Genomic DNA, 16,902 nt, shown 5'->3' with positions numbered 1-16,902 from the left:
TTCTTTTTCTGGGGATTCATCAAGGATCGTGTCCATGCGACTAAGCCACGCACCATTTCTGAATAAGTGGAACGAATTGAACACACGATACAAATGGTTACGTCTGACATGCTCACCATAGTCCATGAAGAGTTGATACGTCGCTTACATTTGTGCATTCAGCAGAACAGGAGACATTTTGAAAATTGTACATCATAATTTGTCAACAATTGAAACTGATTTTACATTTATGTGTTTTAATAAAGGTTTCAAACACTAACCATTCTTTTGTTTAGTAGTTCTGACGGCGCGGGAAGGGGATGTTTGTTTCCAAATCGACTGTATGGCACCGGGAAGGGTTCTTTCTCGTGAGGATGAACATCATTTCAAAAAATTATCCAAAATAGTTGATTTTTCGATAGACTCGTTACCTATGAAAGACCCTGTATTTCCATTTCGTACAATATTCTGGTCACGGGACATAATCATATACATTGTCTTTTCGGGATTTACTTCCAAACTATAGCTTTAAATGAACAATAATAATAATAATAAGCAATAAATATAATAATATTATAATTATGCCAAACTAGATGAGCTTAAACTTACATTTATTGTTGAGAAGTTGAATCATGTGAATCACTGTCCAAAAGAAGCGTTGGGTTACAGTTCACGATAATTTATGTGGCGTAGGTTTTCAATAAAGATACAGTGTATGTTGTCTCTGAAGATGGATTGGTATCTTGAAAAGCTTCTCTCAACGTCGCAAGACGTTACTGGTGCACGCTTAATGCTTCTAACTTCCACAGTAAAAGATAATTCACTGGGATTAATAGAGGATTTTGCGTGTAAAATATCTTATTTTGCATATTTGTTCGTATTCAGGATTTTTTATACCAACTACTTAATAGCAAATGCTGAGTAACTTTCGGCGCTGGACCCTGACTGATTTCGCTGGCGTTATCACCTAGATCTAACTCGGATGCTGGGTAACCACAGCAGTTGATGAAGCTTCATAAAATAAACCAATTAAAAAAGACTGATACAGTATCTCTATTGCTATTAAATCCGATTGTCTAGAAAAGCTTACCCTCTCGCTCCTCTATGAGCCACCATAACCTGTACACTGAATAATGCTACTTTTGTCTTTGTCGTAACCTTCATCCAGGTACTAAAAGAGCTCATATTGATATAATATTGTTTTGATTAGCGTATACGCGATTCTGTATGTGTGAAGGGTAGAGATGGGAAAAGTTATTTTCTCGTAACAGTTCCAACTGTTCCAGTTCCTTTAAAATACTAGGTTCCAAATAACAGTTCCGAAATAACAGTACCATATGTGACTACAAAGTGCACAGTGGTATCACAGTCTAGTATATACAGTCACGAAGCTCAATACGTAGTAAATATGCATCCATAGATAGTTGCTAACCACTAGGATCGCTACTATCGCCTCATTACAGACAATGCGAAATAGTACCGACACAGTCTAGTGTCCCTAGCACCCTCACAACTCAACCTTCGTGACTGTCTTTACTAGACTGTAGTGGTATCTTGGAACAGGTACGTACTACTAGTATCTAATGGAACAGTAGTATTTTGAAACATGCATATACGACTAGTATGCAATGTAACAGTAGTATTTTAGACGCTAAATGACCACATACGAGTACTTCCTTGTATGTCATGTGATGCAGTATGATGTCATAATGAGCTGAGATGTGAATTCGTGGAAAGGAAATGTTTTCTAATGCCAAATTGAATTCGTAGATCAGGTTTGTTCGAAGCAGGAAATGCAATGCAATTTTCAAATATTTGTAAATAGACATGAAATCGAAGTGGATCTCATTGTTAATATTTACCCTATGCTTTCTCTTCTGCTCAACTCAAGTTCACAATGATGTTCATTTTCTCCAAAAATTAGTAAATAAAAGCTATAATCATTTCGGTCGTGCTAAAATTCATGTTAATACCGCCATGACTGTAATGAAATAGGAAAATTTACCTTTGTATTTTCGTAAATAAAGAAACTTCAACAATACAGTCATGTTTCAACAGAATTTAGTTTAATTTTAAGAACTGGTAAAAGGAACAAAAAATATGAAATATTTTTAAATAAAACATAACCCATGTATCTGCAGTGTTTCGGAAAAGTGGCATAAGTCAGTTTCCACAAACATTTTATATTAATTTATTGACAACTTACGGAACATCTGCTCGCTTGGGAAAAGAGACAGGTATTTCTCCCATTACAATAATTCATACAGAAGAAAATCAGATCGACATAAACCAGTGTGAAGACAGTTTTTTTTCGTTCTCCTGTAAAATTAACATTTTTACTTGTGCCACTTTTCCCGAGCACTACAGATATTTTCATCTCCCTTGATAAAATTCACAGTGCAGTTACTATACTCTAATACAGACATTAAGTTAATAATTGTTTTATACGTAGATAACATCAGTTTCAAGATAATTTGCGTATCTTTACTATTTATCTTTTACTTTAATTTCCAACATTTCTTTCAGTGCGACGAAAGGATTCCCATTTCTGCTTTCAAACAGTGGCGCCAACTTATATGGGTTCGTGGGGTCCGAGCCCAACTAATAATTTATCGTGTTATCATTATACTTATGAGATTTATTTAACTCATACTTCAAATGTTTGAGTCTACTCAGTGTTTTCCAAAAGTTGGCGCCACTGCTTCCAATACTACCAAACATGCGTTGTCATAGTGTTGTTTCAAAATCAAACGAGTATTTTGTAACAGCAAGTATTTCGTACTAGCTCAGAACAACACTGTTATTTTGGAACGTAGCATTCCAAGGTCCTGTTACTTTTTGGAGCAGTTTCAAACAAGGAACTGTTCCAAAATAACCGTTACGTTATTTTTTCCCCACCACTAGTGAAGGCCTTCATGACAGCGAATTGCGATGAAAATGCTTGGTGATGGAAGGAGCTAGAAAGTCTTTTCAGTTCACTACGTTCAGGATGACACTGTTTCCAAGGTTCCATAATTCACAGCCTTCTAAACTAAACACACAAATCTGCGTGACTGTCGATTGTAGTTGCTGACTTCATTAGTATTAATTAACAGACGAACCGAGTGTGCTTTAATTTTTTTTCTGCTAAGTGTAAAATGTCTGTGAAATGACGTGCAAGCGTGGATTGAGGGATGGGGAACCAGGAAGCGTATAGAAAATCTTGATATGAAAAGTGTAAGAACTGTAAATACTCGGACCATAACCACTGTAACTAATTACATTACCACCAAGGTTTAAACTTTAAACCCTTTGACCTGTTGCCAAGGCTGTTCACCCCATCCATCTCTTCTATTTATTTACTCTTCTAGTTTCCTGATTTTAGAGTCTGGCAGGCATGGTTCTATTGAATGTGTTCAATATACGTAGTTATTTAATTAATTGTTGATGTCTTTGTTTATTTTACCATCTCTATATTTCCCTTTTAATATAAGATTAAATTGCCTTAGAGATAACACCGTAATCTTTTTTGAGAGTTCTTATTGATGAATGGGTTTGCGACTTCGATGTTGGATTAAGATTTAATTTGGGTGTAGAATTTCAATTTGTTTAGGTCTGTTCGACCTTTAAAATCTTACATGATCTGAGTTCAGACCGGCGAGAGCCAAGTTGGTTTCTTTCTACTTACTTACTTACAAATGGCTTTTAAGGAACCCGAAGGTTCATTGCCGCCCTCACATAAGCCCGCCATCGGTCCCTATCCTGTGCAAGATTAATCCAGTCTCTATCATCATACCCCACCTCCCTCAAATCCATTTTAATATTATCCTCCCATCTACGTCTCGGCCTCCCTAAAGGTCTTTTTCCCCTCCGGTCTCCCAACTAACACTCTATATGCATTTCTGGATTCGTCCATACGTGCTACATGCCCTGCCCATGTCAAACGTTTGGATTTAATGTCAGGTGAAGAATACAATGCGTGCAGTTCTGTGTTGTGTAACTTTCTCCATTCTTCTGTAACTTCATCCCGCTTAGCCCCAAATATTTTCCTATAATTAATTTCATATCTTAGTAAGAGAAGACGAAATATTTGAAATCATTTTTGTCTTATGATTATTACTAATTTTCAGCGCGTCTGGCAGCGAAACCAGGTGGCCCGGCTTCGATTCCCGGTCGGGGCAAGTTACCTGGTTGAGGTTTTTTTCCGGGGTTTTCCCTCAACCCAATATGAGCAAATGCTGGGTAACTTTCGGTGCTGGACCCCGGACTCATTTCACCGGCATTAATCAACTTCAACTCATTCAGACGCTAAATAACCTAAGATGTTGATAAAGCGTCGTAAAATAACACACTAAAAAATTATTACTAACTTACTATTTTAGTGTCCACACCTGTGGAGTAACGGTCAGCGCGTCTGGCCGCGAAACCAGGTGGCCCGGGTTCGATTCCCGGTCGGGGCAAGTTACCTGGTTGAAGTTTTTTTCCGGGGTTTTCCCTCAACCCAATACGAGCAAATGCTGGGTAACTTTCGGTGCTGGACCCCGGACTCATTTCACCGGCATTAATCACCTTCATCTCATTCAGACGCTAAATAACCTAAGATATTGATAAAGCGTCGTAAAATAACCCACTAAAAAAATTATTACTAATTTACTATTTTAGTGTCCACACCTGTAGAGTAACGGTCAGCGCTAAATAACCTAGATGTTGATAAAGCGTCGTAAAATAACCCAATAAAATAAAATAAAAACTATTTTAGTAGGTAAGTGCAATGGATTTAGAATCTTTAAATATAGATTTTTCTATAGATAGTATTTATGTTTAAGGAGGTTTTTGGTTTATTTATTATTTTTATTGCATTGGTTATTTTTGTTATAGTTGGGGTTGCTTTTTTAACTTTATTAGAACGTAAGGTTCTTGGATATTTCATGTTCGTAAAGGTCCTAATAAGGTTGGTTTTATTGGTATTTTGCAGCCTTTTAGAAATGCAATTAAGCTTTTTACTAGGGTGCAGACATTTCCTTTTTTATCTAATTATTTATGTTATTATTTTGCTCGTGTTTTTAGATTGTTTTTGTCTCTGTTGGTCTGATTTGTAATTCCTTATTTTACTGGTTATATTCTTTTTGAATCGGATTTATTATTTTTTTCTTTGTTGTACTAGTTTGGGTGTATATACTATTATAATTGCTGGTCGATAATCTAATTCTAATTATGCATTATTGGGTGGGTTGCGTGCTGTTGCCCAAACAATTTCTTATGAAGTTAGATTGGCTTTGATTTTATTATCTTTTGTATTTTTAGTAGGTAGTTATTCACTTTCTTTCTGTCTTCCACCGTCCTCGGACTCATCTCGCTATCACCATTTCCACCGACAAGCATAATAATAAGTCTTCAGGCTAAGACACATTCGAAACAGAAAAGCACAACAGTATGACAAACTCTGTAGACATAATAAATTATACATAGTATGATAAACTTTGTACTAATAAATTATGTGTGGTCTATAACGCGTTATTGAAACAAATAATGAGCTATATCCTTAGCACTTTGTGTCGTTGAAACGACCACAGGGGATTTCCCGTTGCAACCCGGAAAATACAGACGGGAAACCACATGACCTTCCTCTGATTCACTTGCGGAATGCAAAGACTCAGCGTTAGCAGAATAGATGCCCACTATTACGCAATACTTGCACAGCTAAGTGCTTTTTTGACAAAATTATGCGATGCAATAATTATGTAGATTGACAACACTGATCTTAATACTTACTTACTGGCTTTTAAGGAACCCGGAGGTTCATTGCCGCCCTCACATAAGCCCGCCATTGATCCCTATCCTGAGCAAGATCAATCCAGTCTCTATCAACATATCCCACCTTCCTCATATCCATTTTAATATTATCTCCCCATCTACGTCTCGGTCTCCCCAAAGGTCTTTTTCCCTCCGGCCTCCCAACTAACACTATATGCATTTTTGGATTCGCCCATACGTGCTACATGCCCTGCCCATCTCAAACGTCTGGATTTAATGTTCCTAATTATGTCAGGTGAAGAATACATTGCGTGCAGTTCTGTGTTGTGTAACTTTCTCCATTCTCCTGTAACTTCATCCCTTTTAACCCCAAATATTTTTCTAAGCACCTTATTCTCAAACACCCTTAACCTATGTTCCTCTCTCAAAGTGAGAGTCGAAGATTCACAACCATAAAGAACTACCGATAATATAACTGTTTTATAAATTCTAACTTTCAGATTTTTTGACAGCAGACTGGATGATAAAAGCTTCTCAACCGAATAATAACAGGCATTTCCCATATTTATTCTGTGTTTAATTTCCTCCCAAGTATCATTGATATTTGTTACTGTTGCTCCCAGGTATTTTAATTTTTCCACCTCTTCAAAGGATAAACTTCCAGTTTGTGTATTTCCATTTCGTACAATATTCCCGTCATGAGACATAATCATATACTTTGTCTTTTCGGGATTTATTTCCAAACCTATCTCTTTACTTGCTTCAAGTAAAATTTCCGTATTTTCCCTAATCGTTTGCGGATTTTCTCCTAACATAACAAGTAATCTCCTATTTGTTTTATGCCATTCCCATCTAACCTAACCTCCTGTACTCCCACAAAGTCTATTCTATATCTAGCAAGTTCTTTTGCTACTAATGTTACAAATCTCAAAACCTTATTCCTTTGTTGTGGTCGTGCCAGAGAATCAGTCCCATTCCGAGGCTTATTTGAAGGTTTCGTAACAAGTTGTTTTTTACGGTGATGGGCTGTTAGCCCTTCGCCCAACCCCCAAGCTGGAGGACTACCCCTCATAGGCTGTCCGCGACTGCTTATTCAATAATATTTACAGCTACCCTCCATATCTGGAGGCCGTCTCCTCGATCCGCAACCTGAGGAAGCGCCATGCCGTGGTGATAGGGACCCACAATACATGGATATAGATTGACAACACTGATCTTAATTAAAATATAAATCAGGGAAAACGTTAAATCCATTCGCGACGACTATAGAAGAAAAGAGGTAGAATTCATGATCTTAAACAGTTCTGAAAGTTAGACTTTATAAAACATTTATATATATTACCGGTTGTTCTGTATGGTTGTAAAATTTGGACTCTCACTTTGAGAGAGGTACAGAGGTTAAGGATGTTTGAGAATAAGATGCTTAGAAAAATATTTGGGGCTAAGATGGATGAAGTTACGGGAGAATGGAGGAAGTTACACAATGCAGAACTGCACGCATTGTTTATCTGTTGTGAGTTAAGATGCGTAGTAGAGATGAACAAAATTAATTGCCGCTCTCGCTCGCTGTGTTCGTTGCATTTGTCTTTCGAATCTCGTCTCACAACTCTTCTGCTCTTCGAGTCTTGCTCATCATTCTCGAAATAGCATTTGGTCGGCGTGGAAAGATTTCGTAACTTTGAAAAACATGTTATTGAAATAAGTAACGTTAGAGATGTTTAATTGATACAAAAAGACAAAACAAACCAGTATCATAGTTATCAAAATCTTCTGGTGTTACTATCTTGGTTATTTAAATAAAAAAATCTCATAGTGGCAACAATGTATGTGGCGCTATCAGCAGCGGTAAATGATGCAAGCTGATAACTATGAGAAAGAAGAGCATCTGATGTGTGTTGTCTGTGAGTTTGAAGACAATAATCTCATGCATAAAAGATTTGTAGTGAGTTTACTTTGTAGACTGTTATCTGTAGTGCTCTAAAATGTTTAGCAAATACGAACATAGATGCTTCATTAAAATTCAGATAGCAAGAGGTAAGAATGCTCGACAATGCCATACAGCATTACTTGAAGCTTGTGGTAGAGAGACTTCACCATATCGTACCGTGGCTATGTGGACACCTGCATTTCGCAACGGGAGGGAAGATGTTCATAAAAAAAACGTGGAGCTGGCAGACCGCAATCGACAAGTGATGATGTGCATGTAAACGCTGTAAGAGTACTGCTGGAAGAACACCGTTGTTGGACTTATATTGAACTAGCAAGGGAAGTTGGTACGATTCTTCACATACTTAAGAAGAAGTTAAAGATAAGGAAAATCTGTGTTCGGTGGGTTCCACACAATCTTAAAGAGGAAAATATGTGGCAGAGAATGGAAACAACGATATTGCACTTAGAACGCAATGGACGTGAAGGCGAGCATTTCCTTCGACGTATCATAACTTTAGATGAAACCTGGGTTCTTTGCTACCAACCAAAATTGAAGAGACAATCAAATGAATGGAGGCACAATGATTCCCCACAGCCAAAAAAGTATCGGCAAGAACAGGATCCACTTAAAGTTATGTTCATTGTTGCTTATGGTTTTGACGGAGTCCTTGTCACTCATTCAGTTCCTGCGGGAAATCAACCAGCTGAGCGCTGTAAACGTCCAAATCTCCTGAATTCTCATCCTTTTGTGCTATAGCTGCCCCTGTGGTTAATTTACTTCGCAGATGGAACTGGGAAATTCTGGAGCATCCTCCATACTCCCCAAATATGAGCCCATGTGATTTTGATCTTTTCGCGAAAATGAAACTATTACAACTTAGAGGAGTTCGCTTTATAACCAGACAGGCAATTATAGCAGCAGTAGCGCAGTCTGTTCGAAGATTAGTACAACAAGACTCTGTGGATGGCATCTGTCGTCTCCGTAAGGTGGGGAGGTGGGTTCTTCATGTTGGAGGAGATTTCTTCTGACCTCTGCAACAATGTGATTGTTCCAAATATATTATTATTATTATTATTATTATTATTATTGTTAATTCAAATGTTGCCACTAATTATTATTGAATGACCCATGTATATATGTCAAAATTCTCTTTTGAAATATGCTTAGGTTTCTTTCATCAGATTTTAACAATCGCCGGTCTCAAAGGCACATTGCAGAACTTGGTCTAAGTAAAAATGGAGATGGCGATTTCTCGGATCTGTGATTTTCGAACTGTAGTCACAGTCGGAACCAGTGGCAAACCTATCACATCCCACCACTAATAAACCTGTTGTATGATATAATCATATTGTCTCCTTGATTATGCTGGTAATAATAATTCCAATATTATTTTTTCTGCAGCTTGTTTTATTTCTTCCAATTCGTGTTTTCATTTACGAACTCCATCCACAATATCGAATAAATTTACAGTAATATGGCATTTAGTGCCATGCTTATCATGTCAATCAGTACTTGAATGGCAGTAATATATGTAAATAAATAAAATTACTAAATTATCTGATGTATTTATAAATACTGAACGGCTGTGTAAAAGAAATGTACGACATGCATTTTAAAAATGATTTTATTTTGTTCGTAGGTTTGCTACACTTGGCCTGCTACCTGTTTCGCAAACATCTCTCTCTACTCACGAAATAAAATGCCAATTTTAACCCTTGCATCGGAAATAACTATTTCATGAAGATCTTGAAATTTTTGTAGAATCACAATAAGTTATGCTTCGTATATTAAAAAAAAAATGTTGGCCTTAAATTTATGAAATTGTGAATTGCATTGTATTTCTTTAGTTGAAATTGTTATATCCATCTTTCTTGGCTTGGCATCCCATAGTTCTTATGTGTAAAAGTAGTGTATGACACACATTTTAAAAATTATTTTATTTTGTTCGTAGGTTTGCTACACTTGGCCTGCGACCTGTTTCGCAAACATCTCTCTCTACTCACGAAATGAAATGAAATGTCAATTTTAACACTTCCATCGGAAATAACTATTTCATGAAGATCTCGAAATTTCTTGTAGAATCACAAAGTATTTTTTTTTATGCTTCGTATATTTAAAAAAAATTGTTGGCCTTAAATTTATGAAATTGTGAATAGCATTGCATTTCTTTAGTTGAAGTTGTTATCTCCATCTTTCTTGGGCTAGCGTCCCGTAGTTCTTATCCCTTTATTTTTGTAGTTACGGAGCATTTTTAGACTTCTTTAATCAGGTATTCCCTCTCTATGATGTAACTATTTAATTATATTTAATTTTAGTCCACACCAGTGGAGTAACGGTCAGCGCGTCTGGTCGCGAAACCAGGTGGCCCGGGTTCGAATCCCGGTCGGGGCAAGTTACCTGGTTGAGGTTTTTTCCGGGGTTTTCCCTCAACCCAATACGAGCAAATGCTGGGTAACTTTTGGTGCTGTACCCCGGACTCATTTCACCGGCATTATCACCTTCATTTCATTCAGACGCTGAATAACCTAGATGTTGATAAAGCATCGTAAAATAACCCAATAAAATAAATAAATAAATATTTAATTTTAATTTTTGTATTTATATCTGTTGTTGTCCATTTCTATAAAATTAGATTCAGTTAACAAATATCTTACCATATTATTTCTGTTTGCAGATGTCGCCGAAGAAATGGTCTAAAAATACGTTTGGTTGGGCTCGCGCTGAAGTTTTAGGAGCTCTGGTGAATGCTGTGTTTCTAGTTGCACTGTGCTTCTCTATTACTGTAGAAGCCTGCAAAAGGTGAGCCTAATTTTACTCGTAAATGTGCAGTATTTTCAACGCTTAAGACTCTTATGATGTTGTAATAAAATTGATTGTAACATGTTACACATTATTAGAATCCGTAGTTTTTTTTTTTTTTTACCGAAAGAACCTTCGTAGTAAAAATTGGAAATGAGAAATCATTATCTAGAAAGATCAATGTCGGAGTCCCACAAGGATCAGTCTTTTCTCCTATGGTACCCTTTTCAATATTCACATTTCTGATTTTCCTACAATACCTTACATTAACATTTCTATGATACAGCTATATACACAACTCACTCTGACATCCTTAAGGCGAGACAACGTTTACAGTCTGCTTTAAAACCCATAACTGCTTGATACGATGAAAGAGTAATGGAACGGAGAAAAATTCTCTCCGGCGCCGGGATTTGAACCCGGGTTTTCAGCTCTATGTGCTGATGCTTTATCCACTAAGCCACACCGGATACCCACCCCGGCGTCGGACAGAATCATCTCAGTTTAAGTTCCAACTCTTGGGTTCCCTCTAGTGGCCGTCCTCTGCACTACGTCATAGATGTCTATGAACGTAGGACTGAAGTCCACACATGTGCTGAGATGCACTCGTTATGAGTGACTAGTTGGCCGGGATCCGATGGAATAAGCGCCGTCTTAAATCACGAAGTGATTTACGCATATCATATATATTATTTTAATGTACCGAAGTACATACAATATTTCCATGCAGATATTCTGCGTCATCATACGATGAAAGAGTAATGGAATGGAGAAAAATTCTCTCCGGCGCCGGGATTTGAACCCGGGTTTTTAGCTCTACGTGCTGATGCTTTATCCGCTAAGCCACACCGGATATTCCGTCGGAACCCGGCCAACTAGTCACTCATTCAGCACATGTGTGGACTTCAGTCCTACGTTCATAGACATCTATGACGTAGTGCAGAGGGCGGCCACTAGAGGGAACTCAAGAGTTGGAACTTAAACTGAGACAATTCTGTCCGACGCCGGGGTGGGTATCCGGTGTGGCTTAGTGGATAAAGCATCAGCATGTAGAGCTGAAAACCCAGGTTCAAATCCCGGCGCCGGAGAGAATTTTTCTCTGTTCCATTACTCTTTCATCGTATGATGACGCAGAATATCTGCATGGAAATATCATATGTACTTCCGTACATTAAAATAACCATAACTGCTTGGCTTAACGAATAGTGTATATCTCTTAACCGTAATAAATGTGAAACCATGACTTTTACTTTATGCCGTCCTATATCACCACCCCCAATAATATTAGACAATATTACCATCCCATCATGGAAGCCTCCAGATTAGACAGTAAAATACTTGGGAGTTCATTAACTTGTAAGTACCACATCAACACTAAACTTAATCTGGCCTATTCAAGACTCTTAAAACTTGATCCTCTTATTAACAGAAAGTAATCTTTATGAAATAATGTCACAGTTCTATTATACACTCTGTTACTCCCCCCTCAGATCACTTATGCTTGTCCAATTTGGGGTGGTGCAGCACTAAACAAAATTCGAAGAATACAATCTGTCAAAAACAAAGTACTACAAACTGCTGTTAATACATCATGATTTGTCCGAAATTCACAACTACATAGCTGGGATTGTGCACTATACAAGAATTCATCCGTTGGCAGGCAAAAACATTCTTCTCACACCGTAACAATGTCTCAGGAGCAGCTTCTTTTCTATCGGGAAAAGATCCACTCAACCCACAAGATCAAGAGCCATCTTCCATAGGACATTCTACTAGACCCTTCAGATTCATCCACTTCATCTGATGAAGAACACACAATTTTGTAAATTCATTAGATAATTGTTTTCAAACATTCTTTTTTCTATCATAGAGGGACTTATCAATTGGCTGATCTTCTTCTTGTTATTTACTTATTGTTACATGATTTCTTTTCTCATAGATTTGTATAGCACTACAAAGCTGATGTGTGCAGTTCTGCGTTGTGTAACTTTCTCCATTCTCCTGTAAACTTCATTCCTCTTAGCCCCAAATATTTTCCTAAGAACCTTATTCTCAAACACCCTTAATCTCTGTTCCTCTCTCAATGTAAGAGCCCAAGTTTCACAACCATACAGAACAACAGGTAATATAACTGTTTTATAAATTCTAACTTTCAGATTTTTTGACAGCAGACTAGATGACAAAAGCTTCTCAACCGAATAATAACACACGTTTCCCATATTTATTCTGCGTTTAATTTCCTCCCGAGTGTCATTTATATTTGTTACTGTTGCTCCAAGATATTTGAATTTTTCCACCTCTTCAAAGGATAAATCTCCAATTTTTATATTTCCATTTCGTACAATATTCTGGTCACGAGACATAATCATATACTTTGTCTTTTCGGGATTTACTTAAACCTATCACTTTACTTGCTTCAAGTAAAATTTCCGTGTTTTCCCTAATCGTTTGTGGATTTTCTCGTAACATATTCACGTCATCCGCATAGACAAGAAGCTGATGTAACCCGTTCAATTTCAAACCCTGTCTGTTATCCTGAACTTTCCTAATGGCATATTCTAGAGCAAAGTTAAAAAGTAAAGTGATAGTGCATCTCCTTGCTTTAGCCCGCAGTGAATTGGAAAAGCATCAGATAGAAACTGGCCTATACGGACTCTGCTGTATGTTGCACTGAGACACATTTTAATTAATCGAATTAGTTTCTGGGAATACCAAATTCAATAAGAATATCATATAATACTTCTCTCCTAACCGAGTCATCTATGAATAACTGATGTACTGTACCCTTATACTCCCATTTTTTCTCCAATATCTGTCGAATACAAAAAATCTGATGAATAGTCGATCTATTATGCCTAAAACCACACTGATTATCCGCAATAATTTCATCTGCGTATGGAGTTAATCTTCTCAAAAGAATATTGGACAAAATTTTGTACAACGTCAACAAAAGTGATATTCCTCGAATAAAATCTATATATAAAAAAAATACATAAATTAGTATGGGATTAGTAACTATTGTGTTCCTATTTGCATATTTCCAGGTTTATTGAGGTAGAAGAAATCCACGAGCCTCGACTTATTGTTGTAGTGGGAGCACTGGGTTTGTTGGTGAATGTTGTCGGCCTCTTCCTGTTCCATGGTGAGTATACTCTTTTATTTCTCATAATCATAATGATATATGTTGTTGTTGTTGACCAATGCTAAGGATCTTGGATTTCTTCCCTTCTCCTGCGGGCGTTCCAATAGTATTTGGTGAGCTGCGATGGTAAATCAGCATCTATTTTCTTTATTGCTGGGCATTGTAGCAAATGTTCTTCATCCATGATGGAGTTCTGATTTCTACAGAGGGTGCACTGTGGATGCTGGTAGATATTAATCCGATGTAGATGAGAGGTGAGACAATCATGTCCAGTGGTTAAGCGAAATATAGTGACAGCCTTTTTTCGTGGTAAATCTGGGATGTTATTACTGTCTAGCAGAATGTTCCAAGGTTTGCCTTCGCTTTTCTTCAGGAAATCCTGTTTAAAAAAGGACTGAACTATGTGTTTTATCCTGACTTTTGAGGTATGAAAGGAGATTGTATTATTTTGAGTTTGTCTGATGTTTGTTCCCTTTTTTGGCCAAGAAGTCAGCCTTCTCCTTACCTACTATTCCACAGTGTGAGAGTGTCCGTTGAAAAACTACCTCTTTATGAAGCCCTAGTAGCATTTTAAGAGCAGAAAGAATTTCTCTTACTCGTTTGTTTTCTGAAGGACTTTATGTTAGCACTTGGAGTCCAGATTTACAATCACAAAGTATAACCACTTTGTTAAATTTATGTATGTGATGAAAAAGTTGTTTCAGGGCTGTAGTGATTACTTCTAATTCACCATCATAATGATTGGACAGTGTTCCAAGAGATAAGTAAAAGCTAAAAATGTCACTATAGATTCTTGCTCCAGCATTACTGTGTTTATCAAGAAGAGATCACAAACAATTTTTAAATTCAATAAATCTGCAGGCATTATCAACAGTATAATGAAACCTTCTTTAGTCCAGAAACATACCCGCACTCGTCTGTACAAGACCTTAGCAAGACCTGTCCTTTGTTACGGCAGCGAAGCTTGGACCTTACGAAAAAGCAATGAAAATAGAATTACTGCCAGTGAAATGAAGTTTATGCACCGAACAGCAGGATACACTGAATGGGATCATAAAAGAAATGAAGACATCCTACAAGAACTGAGAATGGAACCTTATACAGTATATTCATCAATATCAAGACAACGCTTCACCATGTCAAGCATATGCCTAGAACAAGGATTCCTCGAGCGATCTTGAACTACAGATCAACAGGGAAAAGATCACTGGGTCGTCCTGTGAAGAGATGACGGGAAAACTTTTGTAGACCGGAACAGTCCTTCTAGGACTATCACCTGTTAGGAAGATGATGATGAACAAGAAGAGATCCGGTCCCGGAACAATTTTTCCCTCGAAATTATTCAAATTAACTTTACAGGGAGTTATTCCAGAAAGCTTAATTTGCATAATACACGTCACTGTACGTAACAGAAAACCACAATTTAAAGTCGCACAGAGTTAGTGTGCACTCAAATGTTGGTTGCTTGATGGTTGTCAGCCCACTTTGAGGTCTGTGGATATAGAGGGAAAAATTGGATTGGTGTCGGGTAGAGTTCCCGGGTAGCTCAGCGGGAGAGCGTTGGTACGTTTAACCAAAGGTCCCGGGTTCGATACCCGGCCCCGGAACAATTAATTATTCAAATTAACTTTACAGGGAGTTATTCCTGAAAGCTTAATTTGCATAATACACGTCACTGTACGTAACAGAAAACCACAATTTAAAGTCACACAGAGTTAGTGTGCACTCAAATGTTGGTTGCTTGACGGTTGTCAGCCCACTTTGAGGTCTGTGGATACAGAGGGAAAAATTGGATCGGTGTCAGGTAGAGTTCCCGGGTAGCTCAGTGGGAGAGCGTTGGTACGTTTAACCAAAGGTCCCGGGTTCGATACCCGGCCCCGGAACAATTTTTCCCTCGAAATTATTCAAATTAACTTTACAAGGAGTTACTCCTGAAATCTTAATTTGCAAGAAGAGAGCCATTCAGATTTTGGATATCTTGTACTGTACATAATCTGGTTTCAATAGCTAATGATTTTAATCAGGCACGGCTCCTTAAGGTTGTAGCAAGTTTGCTCTACACCTAAAAAAATTTACGGATATTTTGGTTTAAAATACAAGTTAAATTATTGTGGTCTAAGTACACGATTGGTATGATCGGCTGTAGTAAGTTTCTCATCCAACTATAATCATTTGTAGGAGCCTCATCGTTTACTTGCCAAAGTAAACGACCATACTTCTTATGGAGACTGGCTTGATCTTTGGTACCTCTTCGGGGCGAGGGGATGAGAGGGGTGTTGTCCAGTGTGGATTGTAAGTTGTTGATAGACGAACAGGAAGGTAAAGGAGCTTTGAAAATGGAAACAGATGGCAGTAGCTGATGAGTGACAATGAATGAATCAGAGACAGAACATGCCCGCCCCGCGACTGCGGTTAGGCGCGAAAACAAGTTTTTCTTTTGGGGTAGAGGGTGAGCTTGTATTTTATTGGTGTTTTTGCTTTCCGTTTCACTGCAGTTACTTGAGTCGAGTTGGTTGTGAGCACGTGGTGGTTCATAAGCTGTTTTAATAAATTGTGTTGTTTGTGTTATTCTACTATAGGCTATTAAATAGACCCTAGTTAAGTTGAATACAATTAAATCTTTAATAGAACATCCATTTTCACCGCGCAGCTTAGAAGAGAAGTGTGAGATTACTTAGTAGGTCGACTCCGAACCTTGAAATTTCGCAGTGCGTGAAAATCAAAACCAGGTCGTTTAACAGAAAATTCAATTCTGACGTGTACGAGAAGTTTCAGTGGTTATGTGGCTGTGAAATAAGAAAATCTTTGTCCTGTTTTCCTCATGTTTTGTTCGGAGGAGAGTAGGAAAACACCTTTCAGCCTCTGAAGTCGTCATAGGGATTGTTAGTAAAATTTCTAGTAATTTTGTACACTCGCCGAAAGTTGAACATAAATTGTTGTCTCTGAAAAATTCCATTAGAGACACACAGCCTGAAATGTTTCTGAACTCGTCAGTGCCATAAATAACTGAAAGTTCAATGCGAATATTCCTTTCGTTTATGAACGGATACGCTCTAATGACACTACGAAGAGACTGTTCTGGGAAAACATTGTGGAAATAAATAGGCGAGTATTTGCAAATTTTTACGACTGTGGCATGATAAGCCTAACATTTTGTAGTAAGAAAGTGAACGAACAAAATTTTGAAGCACCAGCCGCCACTGATTTTAATGCTGATTGGTCGATGTCACGTTTTGCAGTGATGTATTGCATCAAACCATTTTCACATTTAATTTCAGGCTGAGGGAGTAGGTGTGCTGGGAGTAGAAGCTTTTCTATA

At 37.6% G+C, this 16,902-nt stretch overlaps 1 protein-coding gene and 1 non-coding gene across 3 annotated transcripts in view; one reads left to right on the top strand and one right to left on the bottom strand.

The window, feature by feature from the left end:
* Window positions 1–16,902, top strand: part of ZnT63C (zinc transporter 63C) — a 239,585-nt gene that overhangs the window by 180,064 nt on the left and 42,619 nt on the right. For both annotated transcript variants that reach the window (XM_069824501.1, XM_069824502.1), the window contains exons 3-4: window positions 10,317–10,441; window positions 13,486–13,583. In XM_069824501.1, the coding sequence (XP_069680602.1) occupies window positions 10,317–10,441; window positions 13,486–13,583 (223 nt within the window). The remainder of the gene's footprint in view (window positions 1–10,316; window positions 10,442–13,485; window positions 13,584–16,902) is intronic.
* Window positions 10,840–10,911, bottom strand: TRNAY-AUA (transfer RNA tyrosine (anticodon AUA)). Its single transcript has one exon. It is a non-coding gene; the product is annotated as a tRNA-Tyr (tRNA).

The sequence above is a fragment of the Periplaneta americana genome, chromosome 4 (genome assembly GCF_040183065.1).
Source record: "Periplaneta americana isolate PAMFEO1 chromosome 4, P.americana_PAMFEO1_priV1, whole genome shotgun sequence".
In the NCBI taxonomy this organism is placed as follows: domain Eukaryota; kingdom Metazoa; phylum Arthropoda; class Insecta; order Blattodea; family Blattidae; genus Periplaneta; species Periplaneta americana.
Note: the sequence above shows the minus strand (reverse complement) of the source record. Positions and strands in the feature narration are given on the sequence as shown.